The sequence below is a fragment of the Eschrichtius robustus genome, chromosome 12 (genome assembly GCF_028021215.1).
Source record: "Eschrichtius robustus isolate mEscRob2 chromosome 12, mEscRob2.pri, whole genome shotgun sequence".
NCBI lineage: Eukaryota > Metazoa > Chordata > Mammalia > Artiodactyla > Eschrichtiidae > Eschrichtius > Eschrichtius robustus.
The window spans coordinates 24671965-24686123 of record NC_090835.1 but is presented as its reverse complement, the minus strand read 5'-3'; the positions used below and the strand labels follow the sequence as shown (position 1 = coordinate 24686123).

The 14159-nt window shown below is 41.4% G+C and overlaps 1 protein-coding gene across 8 annotated transcripts in view; it reads right to left on the bottom strand.

The window, feature by feature from the left end:
* Positions 1–14159, bottom strand: part of MAGI1 (membrane associated guanylate kinase, WW and PDZ domain containing 1) — a 618481-nt gene that overhangs the window by 76226 nt on the left and 528096 nt on the right. For all 8 annotated transcript variants that reach the window (XM_068557284.1, XM_068557286.1, XM_068557287.1 and 5 more), the window contains 3 exons: positions 9853–9945; positions 4378–4560; positions 3240–3860 (listed from right to left, as the gene is read on the bottom strand). In XM_068557284.1, coding sequence (XP_068413385.1) covers positions 3240–3860; positions 4378–4560; positions 9853–9945 — 897 coding nt within the window. The remainder of the gene's footprint in view (positions 1–3239; positions 3861–4377; positions 4561–9852; positions 9946–14159) is intronic.

Here is a 14159-nt window from a genome sequence, read left to right as displayed (position 1 = left end):
TGATGTCAAATGAGCAGTGGCTGGAATCACAGATGCCCTGATGTACCAAGAACTATTTAAAAGTTTCCAAGTTGCCGGCCACTGAAACCAGCAATTGTGCAAAAATCAGTGGTGTTCAGAGTTAAGTAGGGCAGAGCACTAGACTGGAAACCAGAGAATCCAGGTGAACTTCTCAATCCTACTGTTGGTTGGTACCTTCCTTTTCAGGGATGTGGTAAAAATGACATGAGAGGTGTGTGTAGGTTTGAAAAGTGCTTTGTAAACTGCTCACTTGTCTGTAAGTGCCAGGTACCATCATCCCCCACCCCCACCCTCTCCTCCTCATCCTTAACCTCAAGTCATTTCCTACTACATCTTGGTCACTGTTTAAAACAAAATTATCTGTGCAGTCAAGTGGTCTAGGTACAAGAAGAAACTTCAAAATCGTACTGGTAGAAATAACTTTTTAAAAAATAAAATCTGCAAATGGGTTTTACACCTGTTCAAGAAGGGTGGACTGAGCATTGTGATTCACACAGACAGTTCTGAATTTTGGATTTCCTTCCCACAACCCCAATCATTTTGATCACAGGACACACAGCTTCACGAGAGCCCGAGGACATGGCTGTTGCGACATAAACAAGCTTTTCTGTCTCAGTGAAACCGAGCAGAAATAAAAGTCTGGGTCCTGATCTCTTTTCAGAGGGTCAGAATACTCTGTGCATGAAACACATCCTATTGGCAAGGGTCAAGGAAACGACCAAACTCAGGCCCATTGTGGGAGGTGATCAATCAAGATTAGTCACAAGTACAGACCCAGGAGCAAGACATTTCAACAGGCGGAAAATGTTTCTCAGTGTGAGGTCCTGGGAGTTCCAGGGGCGCAGAGGTGGGGGGTTGCTGGCAGGGGAAAGAAAGCCAACTGTCTCAGGATTTAGAATACCCCACTTCTCTGAGATCTTTAACCCCTTCATTAAAATGTGGGTATGCTGAGATGTTTTTAATACGATTGGTGGAGCCGTTGTTGCTGCCAAGTATAAATAATCACATATCCATTCATTCATTCATTACCTATTCATTCATGAACACCTAGCGGGAGTCGGGTACTGTGTTAAGTACTGGGGATACAGCTGTCAACATGCAGAGGTGGGCTCTGGCTTTATGGAGCTTATATTCGAATGAAAAAGAGAGAGTAAAGGGAACCCGCCTACACTGTTGGTGGGAATGTAAACTGGTAAAGCCACTATGGAGAACAGTATGCAGGTTCCTTAAAAAACTAAAAATAGAGCTACCATCTGATCCAGCAATCCCACTCTTGGGCATATATCTGGAGAAAACAATAATTCAAAAAGATACACGCACCCCAATGTTCACTGCAGTGCTATTTACGAAAGCCAGGACATGGAAGCAACCTAAATGCCCATCAACAGAGGAATGGATAAAGAAGATGTGGTACATATATACAATGGAATATTAGTCATTACAAAGAACGAAATAATGCCATTTGCAGCAACTTGGATGGACCTAGAGATTGTCACACTGAGTGAAGTCAGAGAAAGACAAATATCATATGATATCGCTGATATGTGGAATCTAAAAACAAAGGGTACAAATGAACTTATCTACAAAACAGAAATAGATTTACAGATGTAGAAAACAAACTTATGATTCCCGGGGGTAAGGTTGGGGGAGGGATAAATTGGAAGATTGGGATTGACATATACACGCTACTATATATAAAGTAGATAACCAATAAGGACCTACAGTATAGCACAGGGAACTCTACTCAATACTCTGTAATGACCTATATGGGAAAAGAATCTAAAAAAGAGTGAATATATGTATATGTATAACAGATTCACTTTGCGGTACGTCTGAAACTGACATAACACTGTAAATCAACTATACTCCAATAAAAATTTTAAAAACTATACTCCAATAAAAAAAAAGAAAAAGAGAGAGGAACAAAGAAAAATAAGTAAATATACAAAACAATGGCTTGTGATAATAATGATCATGATAAAAGCTATTAAGAAATGGGGTGATGCAGCAGAGATTACATAGGAGTGCTGGGGGCTACTTTAGATAAGTAATCAGAGAAGCCCTCGCTCAGCAGGAGCCCTGAACGAGACGGAGCCAGCCAAGTGAAGAGCTGGGGCTTAGAGTAGTGAAGGCACTACAGAAAAGAAGCCAGGTGGCCAAGCACAGCGAGGAAAGGAGAGGAGTGTGAGATGAGGCTGGAAGTGTGGCCGAGAGCCACGTTTTGCATGCACACTGTGTCGACCAGGTTCAGGAGACTTAAAGGATAAGGTTTTCAAAGCTTAATGGGTTTTAAAAGGCACAGTCTGATTTACATTTAAAGGTACTGAAACAGAGCAGGACCCTATGGTCCTCTCCCCGCCATGTCCTCCACCTGCCTTTTGTCTGTAGAAAAACTTTACTTAAAGAATAAGTTTAATCAGAGAAGTGAGAAAATGCAAAAGCTAAGGAAAACAGTCAAACAGAACCAAATAGTAACAGTTTAGTCATTAAGCAAAGTCAGGGACCTTTAGTTCCTTCTCAAGGGCTAAACATTCACAGCCATATCCTTTGAGCAGGTTTGTAGATACTGAAACCCACACCAGGTGGAAGAAGTTAACTACATGATGACCAGACTGCAGCCATGACAGAAGCTGCCACAATTCTGAGAACTGGTCTCAAAGAAATGGGAACAAACTGACCCTGGAACTGAAGACTAACTGTACTTGAAACAGTCAAGATGGCACTGATCAGACCACTGCATGACCAATTTCAAGATGACTGTCAGAGCTGACTGTGCTGTTCTGCATGTAACCCTCTCCCTCGGGCTATAAAAACTCTTGCCCACTGACTGTCTGCTGTCGGGGGAATTGGCCTTTGGACATGAGTCCACCCTCCCCCCAGGTTGCCCGCCTCTGAAATAAAACAAACTTCCCTTTCCACCAACCTTGCCTTTTTATTAGCTTTTGAGTGGCAAGCAGCCAGACCCCACTTTCAGTACCAGTATCACTGTAGCTGCATGTCCCTTTGTGTAAATACATAAAGCATAAACACAACCTTTATTCTAAAGAGGCTAGCGTTTAGAGAAATCAGAAGGCATTTTGAATGCATTTCCCAATACTTAAATAAAAATGATCTTGAAGGAACAGACATTCAGAGAGCCCCAAATAGCTACCTGATAACCAGTAAGTACAACAATGGATTTGGGTTTAAAAACAATGAAAGATAATAAATCTACATACCTCCTCGTTGCACTAACAACGTGACCTCACTTCCCTTTGGACATTCGATCAGCATGTCCACAACTTGGTTGTGAGTCAGAGCTTGCACGTTCTTCTTATTAACTTCCACTATAAGATCCCCTTCCTTCAGGCCTCGGCACCTTGGACTGTCGACAATCTGTTTCACTCTTTGGCCGCCACCCCCAGGACTGTCTGCAATAGTAAAACCAAAGCCCATTGGCCCTTTGACTATATGAACAGTTATGAGTTCTGGCTGAGTGGCTATGGAGGAAGCCAAAGAGACAGTGTCATTGGGGTAACCATGGGAACCGTTTGAAGCCACATCTGCAGGGCTGCTTGGCCTGGCGTCCTTCATGCCATTGACTTTGCCTGTTTTACTACTGTGACTAGCCGGCGAGTCATAGGTCTCCTGCCCATTCACAATAATTGGTTCTTTATCCAAAATGGCCACAGAGGTCACTAAACTCGTGTTGGGGTCATCTGGGTCAAAAGGCAATGGATAACCTCGGCAGAGTTCAAGGTCCACGCTGGCACCGATGGGAATGGACTGGAAGATTTTCACAACTTGTGCATGCGTGTGTCCCAAAACACAGGTGTCGTTCACGCTCACAATCACATCTCCTGCAAAAGAGTTGACGGTTAAAAAAACAGTGCCCAGAAAAGTTATATCAATTTTATACTATCAAATCCTACCAATACGAAGCTGAACTGAAACTGTTTGGGGGTAGTACCGTAAAGCACAAAGAGACTGCTTCTATTAGTTATTTTATGCTAATCAGGCATTTTTGTAGCATCTAGTGTCTTCCCTGCTAATGAGAATATAATGATCACTGAAAGAACACTGGAGCTTTCTTCTGAAAAAAATTCTCACTATAAAAAACCAAGTTGAGAATTCATTTACTCAAATGGATCTACATTTTTAGTAAATTACTGCCTTACTGTACTAAACAGCACCCTAACAGTTCCCCAAAATGGGGAAAAGTTAAAATGATTCAAAGCTTTTCATTTATACCAGGGAATGCATTTACTTAGTGCAGGAACCTTGTTCATTTGCCAAGTTTCTAAAGGACACTTACAAACTTATGAAATCATGGTGTCATCTGGTCCTGACCACACAGGACCATGTGGTGTCTCATACCTGTTTCCATCTTGCCATCCAACGCGGCGGGACCATCTAGGACCAAGCTCTTGATCTGCAGAAACTCGTCAGGTTCATCTCCTCCAACGACCGTGAAGCCAAAGCCACGACTGCTTTTCCGCAGCTTCGTGTGAATGAATTTGCCTTTCAACTCTGAAGGGTTTCGTGTAAAAAAGGGTTTGCCTGGATTAAAACAAGAAATGTATAAGGAACATCACCAGGAGTGAAAAGATGAATTAAATAAGAAATGATAAGAACTTAGAGATAACTCTCCAAGCTCCTGTGCTGGGGCATGTGGGCACAAAGGTGTCCTAAGAAAGTCCTCTCTTGATTTCAGTACTAAGGGAGTTCCTAGGCCCCTTTGTGTAAGGAGGGGGCTAGGGTACATAGTGTGTCAGCACAAAGATCCAAAAGAAAATGTAAGAGAAGGATGACATTGGTGTCCATCATGTGACATGGATCCCTAGTTTTGTTTCATGTAGTTTGACAGCAAACTACATGAGGTTCTTCAGAGAAAGAGGAGTGGGTCTTTGCTATGTGTCTTCTGTTTTGTCATAGTTTATATTTTCCAGTATGGCTTCCAATATATTGCCTTGTGCTTGGCTCCCACTTATAAAACCAATTAAGCAAAAACTTTAGCTTTTAGACAAAGAGAAAATTCATTCTGAAACTAAATAGATAATACTAGGAGACGTGGTATAGACACGAAGAATAACTTGATAAAAACGGAGAATCACTGTTTTAAAAATTAAAGAGTCATAACTCTACTCTGAATTGAATTCTAAACTTCACCTGATTTTTCCTGTTCATTTGCATCTTTTAACAATTTGTGGAATTGCCCAGATATGTCTGCTGCTAAAACTTAATGTTTAAAAAAAGTTTAGGACATGTGGCTTAGAATATTTAAGGAAAAAGAAAAAAACCTAAACTAAACAGTAATAAGAGCCAGATGGCTCCAAATTCAGTCGTCTTATTTAAAATAAATTAATAGATATACAGCTCCCAAACATGCTACCTACGGTTTTATTGAGTTTTCTTGATAACATTCACAAATAACATTTTGTGCACAAACTCCAAATTTTATTTCGGGTTTGGGCATTTCTCTGTAATTGGGAAGCTCATTGGAATTTCCCCGATCATCCCCGGTAGTGAATGTCATTCTATGTTCAGACTCTTTCAACTCTCCTAATTATACTTCCCATCTCCCGCCCTTGCCACAGCTTCTCCATCTGCCCTATTTCTTTTCTATCAAAAATGCTATACAAATAAATAAATAAATAAAAATTAAAAAAATAAAACAAACAAACAGGAGAAAAAATCTCCATGTCTCCATATACCCCTGCACTAGGAGGCTGGCACCCAGGAAGGAAAGTTATTTTTGGTTAGCTGTATCTTTTTTAAAAGGTCTCTGGGCACACATACAATCTTTAATTGCACATTTCAAAAGTTTCTGGCTCTTAAGAAGGCTGTTTTAAATTTCCTGGAGTCACAGGTGTGCTCACTAACCTCCTCCTCTCTAGAGCAGTCCCAAGGCTGGTGGGAAGCATGACAAACTACAGCCCTGTCACCGTGGCTAATGAAAGGCGAGACCTAGCAGGATTCACCATGCGAAGTCGTCTGCCAGAGCACCAGGGAGGTGATGTCAAGTGCAGCCAGGGCTTGTACTGAGACAGTTACTATGGTAATTACTAGATGGAAAATTGAGGACCGTTGAGATAACCCCCAAATTTTCCTTTTCGGGATATGTGAATAGCAGACATTCTTGAGGTAGAGGCTACTAGGGAGAGCTTGAGGGGAAATGTATTTCACTTATGCAAAGACATCAATAGCCATCACCTTCACAGTGAGGCTTTCTCTGTCCACCGTATTAAAAACTGCAATACCTCCTTCAACATTCACAACCCCCCTTACCTGCTTTATTTTTGTTGTTAGCATTTATCACCATCCCACACAGTACACATCTTACTTATTGGTTGGGGGTTTTGTCTCCCTCTCCTTGCAGGAGGGGCACTGCACATGCCCAGACATACAACACTAGAATGGAAACCCCATGAGGATTTCTGCTTGTATATCCAGCGTGTAGAACGCGGCCTGTTTCATTGTATGTGCTCCAAAAATGTGTGTTGAATGAATGAACGAACAACAGCACAAAGAAATGAGATTTAACGTGTCTTTGAGAAGGCGGAAAGAGGTGGTTGAGTGTGTAAGTTTTCCACCCTGATTATAGGCAAAGTTAGAAAATGTAAAAATGTGTCTGGCAGATTATCTGAATGAAATGTTTTAAAGCCATTAGCGTATTTTGAGCTCAGAATGTTTTCAGCTTAAAAGAGACATGAAGAAGACTTTGAAATTACACCACTGACTTCCTGTTTCAACACTTAACTAGGGAGGGAAGATCAGAGGGTTTCACATTTATGCACGTTTTATTACGTGTTATGTATGGGTAGATCATCAGTTACTGTAGTTTTGGAAAAGAAGTGCTTTTCTACCCACAAGCAGTGGAATGTGGAGCTCTCTGCTGCAGCCCTGTGGCACGTGTCATTTTCTAAGAGATGCTAATCTCTTTACTAGTCACCACTTGTAGATGAGGTTATGTGTGAGGATCACCTGGGCAGCCTTTTAAAGATGTACTCATTTCTAGGGGCTGCCCTGGACTCAGTGAATCAGGATCTTCTGGGTCTCGGCCCAAACATCTACTCCTGAATAACCCATAGGTGCTTGCTTCTCTGCCAAGCTGCACTATTCTTGGTAATACTGTTTGAATACCCTACACCAGTGCTGTCCAGGAGCACGTCCTGTGACGCAGGAAATGCTCCGTATCTGCACCGTCCAATATGGCAGCTGCTGGTCACACGCAGCTCTCGAGCCCTTGAAACATGGCGAGTGGAACCAAGGAACTGAGTTTTTCAGTTTTTAATTGTAATGAACTTGAATTTAACTGGTAACATGTAGCCAGTAGCAGCCAAACTGGAGGGCACACATTGAGACTATGCAATGAGGTATCCCACAAAAAACAACAACAAAAAGGTGTTAGCCAAAAGTTAAACTGTTCCTAATGACAGCTAGGGTTCAAATCTGTGCTCTGCTACTTCCTGGCTGTGTCGCTTTGGGCAAGTTACTAAACCTCTCTCTGCCTGAGTGTCGGATGCATAAGTGGAGGTAATGAGGGTACCAACCTCACCATTCACATGATGGTTGTAAGGAAGAACTGTGGACAGATAACATAGGTAAAGTGCTTAGGGAGGTGGCTGCTGCATAAAAGAGCTCAATAAATGTAGGCTATTATTTTGATGATGGTGGTGGTGAAGTAGGTGGGGTAAACGGGCGGCTACAAAAATCTCTGAGCATAAGGTGGAAGATGGAGAGATTTCCCAAGAGCATATCTCCTTAAAATTATCATTTGCTGGGATGAGAAGTACACTCTTGATCAGATGCAAGTTTAGTTGAGCAGTGAACTTAGCAAAATTAATACCAAACAATCTGACCCTATTAGCTATATAGCTTCTTCCTGAGAGTACCGTCAGGAACGAAGACCAGAATGCTTAACCAGCAGGCAGGGAACTCAGAGTTGTAACCTATGATGATAATATCCAATTTAATGTTTCTCACAATTGCAGCTTGGAGTCAAAGGGTATGGATTTAAACTGGCTTCTGTATCCATTATATTCCGAAGACATGACTATATTTAAAAGACAAGAATCAATGTAGAGGCTATGGAGTAGAAGGGTTTTAAGAATAATGACTAGTTCCCACAGGGAGTTCAGTGAGCCTCTCCCAAACCCTAACCACTATGGGACCCTAGAGGACTAAAGAAAAAAAGAAAAAAGAAAAGGAAAAAAAGGCCTAAAACAAGAGAAGAATCTGAGATAAAGTTCCTAATAGACATCAATTCCATCTGGACTCTTAACTCAGCTGGTGCACTAAGCATTTGGCACCCAGAACCTGAAACTTTAAAGCTTTAATTGATTCAATCTCTCAGACAGTTCTTTAAGGAAGCTAGGCTGGTTATCATGGATGTACATACGTTGTTTCACACAATAATAAATTTAGCAGAGGCGATTAGGTCTAGTTCGGGGTATCCCACAGTGGGGAAAGAAAAACAGTCTCCTGCCTCCACAGGATTTAAAGTCTGAAGAGGAAACTGTTGTTTGATAATTGAACACAAATAAACACTAATTATCAACAGTTAAATTCTATAAATAAGAAGTTTAAGATGGGAAGAGTGAATAAGACAGGGGAATCCAGCAAAAACCTTAGATGAGTAGAAGTTAGCAAAGCAAAGAGTGGGAGGAAAAGACAGCTGCAAACAGGGAACAGCATATGCAAAGGCCCTGATGTGGTCCATAGTTTCCCTGATTTAAGGAATTGAAAAGAGGTTCAAGGAACTGAAAAGTTAGTGTAGCTAACTTACCAAGAGCAGGAAAATAAGACAACATGAGGCTGTAGAGGAATTTCATATTTAAAAAAATACAACGCAGGCCACAATCATGTTGATATGAATTAATATGTCATTATCTTCTATGTTCTATCTGTATTAAAACCATTAACACCATAGAAAAGTATGAAATTATTTTATATAAGTTGATATTAATACCAATCTCATGACAATATCAGCTAAAAGGGAAACAATTTTTCTTATAAAAATTATAAAGGAGGAATGAATATTAGGGAAAAGAGTTATTCTACTTATCTTTTAATGTCTAACACAATTATTTATTTCTTTTAAAATGTAGAGAGAAGGAACACAAATTTTACAGTTTTTTTAAAGGGTTCTGTAACACAAACTCCCCAACACTATAGAATATGATGCTTGTTCTATTTTCCTTATTTAAAAGAAAAAAACTAAACAAAAAACCCCAAAACCTTTTCTATCCCTTAAGAGTAATGAGGCCTGAAAGTAGCAAGATTCTGGAGCTTCCAATTTTCAAAACTGAATCTCTGTAGGGGATGCATACTACTTGTGAATGTAAATAAGTGAGACGCAATGAAGCGATATAAAACATGCATAAATGCCAAAACTGCAGCAAGAATAGAGGTTAGAGTTTAAAACACAATAATATCAAACCATTTTACATTTACAAGAAAATCTTAGTCAAAAGCAAATATGTTGACTAGAATCTTGAAATATCTAGTGCTGAATTTTCAGTGTATCTTATTTAACACAATATTAAATATCTGTGGTCTCTAAATCAAGGATTCACAACTCTAAGATGATTTTGCCCCCCCAGGGGCATTTGGCAATATCTGGGGACTTGTTTGTCACAAAGTGGGAGGGATTCTCCTGGCACCTAGTGGGTAGAGGCCAGGAACGCTGCTCAGTGTCCTACAATACATACAGAACAGCCCACAACAAAGAACTGTCTAGGAACAATTCTTTGGAATGACTTGGGAGTTACAAGATTCCACTCTTTAAAGGTTCTTCAAAAAAATTAAAATTTTGAGCCAAATTAGGATGCAATTATAATAACACTTTACCCTGAAGTGGAGCTTCTCTGGCCTGCTCCGGATTGCTTGGGGGGTGGTTTGGAATAATAGGAGGCACAAGCGATGAATGATCTTCTGTCCATTCTACAAGAAGACAAGAAACAGTTTGCTGTTTTTCCTTCCAACTGCTTATTTAAGATTACTTACTTAGGTTGACGTACTTAGGATTCACCTTCTTCTTCATTATAAAACTTAATTATAAAACTACCCAAACCTATAAAACCAGAAGCAGAGAGCTTCGATTGAAAAGAAACTGGTATCTGACCCCACTCTATGTTAAGGATAATAAGGTCTCTCCCACTGTGTGTGTGTGTGTGTGTGCGTGTGCGCGTGCGCGCGCGCTTGTGTTCCTGTCTCTTTCTCCTAAGATCTTTGAGGACAGAAATACAACCAATAAAAATACAACTAATAAAATCTCCAGCTCTCTCTGGCTGGAGAGTACAAAGTGAGACCAAGTAAAAAATATCAGGAAAGATATAGAGTCAACTAAAGCTGGCCCAATATGGGAGAAACTTCTCTAATACAATTTAGACCTAGGCTGGGCTGCTGAAGCCTGCTTGTCTTGGGTAGTGAAGGTGGATTTTAGCAGTTTGCTAAGGTGCTATCCCCCATCATCTCTCAAACCCAAATGGGACCCATTACTAAAACTCCTGAGTCCTGCCTAAGTCGTACTCACTTTGGAAGCCCAGAAATAACCCACTATGAGTGACCCTTGAGATCTACCCCGAAGTCACTTTTCCAGCTAAGCAAACATAGTCAGTTGTATATGTACACTCAATTTTAACACTCATATTTAAATTGTACACTCCCATTCCCCAAACTCATAAAAAAAAATTAAAAAAAATTTTAAATAGAAAGAAATTAAGGTAGAAAGGAGACCTTTTCCATGGGTGAGTATACTCACACACACACAAACACATACAAACACGCTCTCTCTAAAATATAGTTTATGGCAGTGGTTGCCAAACTATGGCTTACAGGCCAAATTGGTCCCAATGTCTATTTTTGTAAAGCTTGTAAGCCAAGAATGGTTTCTACATATTTAAATGATTGAAAAAAATCTAAAAAGAATATTTTGTAACACACGAAAATTACATGAGGTTCAAATTTTAGTGTTCACACATAATGTTTTACTGAAACACAGCCATGTCCACTTGTTTACATATAGTCTGTAGCTGTTTTCATACCATAGGGGTAGAGATGAGTAGTTTTAACAGAGATTGTATGAAGAGCAAAGCCTAAAGTATGTATTATATGGCCATTTACAGAAAAAGTTTGCCAACTTCCATGCTACGGTCTATATTTATTATATTCAATATTATAATAAGAGAAGTATTATACTTGATATTCATATACCTGATATTCACATATTACATTGAAGGGGTACTAAGCCTATTATTTTTAAAGATTGCAATGAAAAATGAGGAAAAACCAAAGCATCTATTAATAAATAGATGGCTAAATGAAGTGCAGAGATTCATAAAAGGGAATATTATGCAGTCATTAAAAATTACAAGGTAGGAAACCTTCAAGATGGCAGAGGAGTAAGACATGGAGATCATCTTTCTCCCCACAAATACAAGAGAAATACATCTACATGTGGAGCAACTCCTACAGAACACCTACTGAACGCTGGCAGAAGACCTCAGACTTCCCAAAAGGCAAGAAACTTCCCACGTACCTGCGTGGGGCAAAAGAAAAAAGAAAAAACAGAGACAAAAGAATAGGGACGGGACCTGCACCTCTGGGAGGGAGCTGTGAAGGAGGAAAAGTTTCCACACACTAGAAGCCCCTTCACTGGTGGAGACGGGGGTGTGGCAGAGGGGGGAAGCTTCGGAGCCACAGAGGAGAGCGCAGCGACAGGGGTGCAGAGGGTAAAGCGGAGAGATTCCTGCACAGAGGATCGGTGCCGAGCAGCACTCACCAGCCCGAGGCTGGTCTGCTCACCCGCTGGAGCAGGCGGGGGCTGGGAGCTGAGGCTCGGGCTTCCGTCAGATCCCAGGGAGAGGACTGGGGTTGGCTGTGTGACCAGGAGGGAGTCCGGGAAAAAGCCTGGACTTGCCTAAGAGGCAAGAGACCATTGTTTCAGGGTGCGTGAGGAGAGGGGATTCAGAGCACTGCCTAAACGAGCTCCAGAGACGGGCGCGAGCCGTGGCTATCAGCGCGGACCCCAGAGACGGGCATGAGATGCTAAGGCTGCTGCTGCAGCCACCAAGAAGCCTGTGTGCAAGCACAGGTCACTATCCACACCACCCCTCCCGGGAGCCTGTGCAGCCTGCCACTGCCAGGGTCCCGTGATCCAGGGACAACTTCCTCGGCAGAACACACGGCGCGCCTCAGGCTGTTGCAATGTAATGCTGGCCTCTGCTGCCCCAGGCTCGCCCCACATTCCGTACCCCTCCCTCTCCCCAGCCTGAGTGAGCCAGAGTCCCCTAATCAGCTGCTGCTTTAACCCTGTCCTGTCTGGGCGGGAACAGACGCCCTCAGGCGACCTACACGCAGAGGCAGGGCCAAATCCAAAGCTGAGCCCCAGGAGCTGTGCAAACAAAGAAGAGAAAGGGAAATCTCTCCCAGCAGCCTCAGGAGCAGTGGATTAAAGCTCCACAATCAACTTGATGTACCCTGCATCTCTGGAATACCTGAATAGACAACAAATCATCCCAAAATTGAGGTGGTGGACTTTGGGAGCAACTGTAGACTTGGGGTTTGCTTTCTGCATCTAATTTGTTTCTGGTTTTATGTTTATCGTAGTTTAGTATTTAGAGTTTATTATCATTGGTAGATTCGTTTATTGATTTGGTAGCTCTCTTCCTTTTTTTTTTTTATATATATAGATATCTTTTTTTTTTTCCTTTTTTACTTTTTGTGAGTGTATATGTGTATGCTTCTTTGTGTGATTTTGTCTGTATAGCTTTGTTTTTGCCATTTGTCCTAGGGTTCTGTCTGTCCTTTTTTTTTTTTTAGTATAGTTTTTAGTGCTTGTTATCATTGGTGGATTTGTTTTTTGGTTTGGTTGCTCTCTTCTTTCTTTCTTCCTTTTTTAAAATTTTTTTTTTTTAATAAAAAATGTTTTTTAATTTTATTAACTTTTCTTTTCCTCCCTCCCTCCCTCCCTTCCTTCCTTCTTTCTTTCTTTCTTTTTTTTCCTCCCTTTTCTTCTGAACCATGTGGCTGACAGGGTCTTGGTGCTCCAGCCGGGTGTCAGGCCTGTGCCTCTGAGGTGGGAGAGCCGAGTTCAGGACATTGGTCCACCAGAGACCTCCCAGCTCCGCATAATATCAAATGGCGAAAGCTCTCCCAGAGATCTCCGTCTAAACGCTAAGACCCAGCTCCACTCAACGACCAGCAAGCTACAGTGCTGGACACCCTATGCCAAACAACTAGCAAGACAGGAAGACAACCCTATCCATTAGCAGAGAGGCTGCCTAAAATCATAAGTTCACAGACACCCCAAAACACACCACCAGGCGTGGTCCTGCCCACCAGAAAGATCCAGCCTCATCCACCAGAACACAGGCACCAGTCCCCTCCACCAGGAAGCCTACACAACCCAATGAACGAACCTTAGCCACTGGGGGCAGACACCAAAAACAACGGGAACTATGAACCTGCAGTCTGTGAAAAGAAGACCCCAAACACAGTAACTTAAGCAAAATGAGAAGACAGAGAAACACACAGCAGATGAAGGAGCAAGGTGAAAACCCACCAGACCAAACAAATGAAGAGGAAATACGCAGTCTACCCGAAAAAGAATTCAGAGTAATGACAGTAAAGATGATTCAAGATCTTGGAAATAGAATGGAGAAAATACAGGAAACATTTAACAAGGACCTAAAAGAACGAAAGAGCCAACAATGATGAACAACACAATAAATGAAATTAAAAATTCTCTAGAAAGAAGCAACAGCAGAATAACTGAGGCAGAAGAACGGATAAGTGACCTGGAAGATAAAATGATACAAACACAAAGATGATACAAACACATGGAGAGATATACCATGTTCTTGGATTGGAAGAATCAACATTGTGAAAATGACTACACTACCCAAAGCGATCTACAGATTCAAAGCAATCCCTATCAAACTACCAATGGCATTTTTCACAGAACTAGAACAAAAAATTTCACACTTTGTATGGAAACACGAAAGACCCCGAATAGCCAAAGCAATTTCTTGAGAAAGAAAAATGGACCTGGAGGAATCAGGCTCCCGGTCTTCAGCCTATACTACAAAGCTACAGTAATCAAGACAGTATGGTACTGGCACAAAAACAGAAATATAGATCAATGGAACAGGATA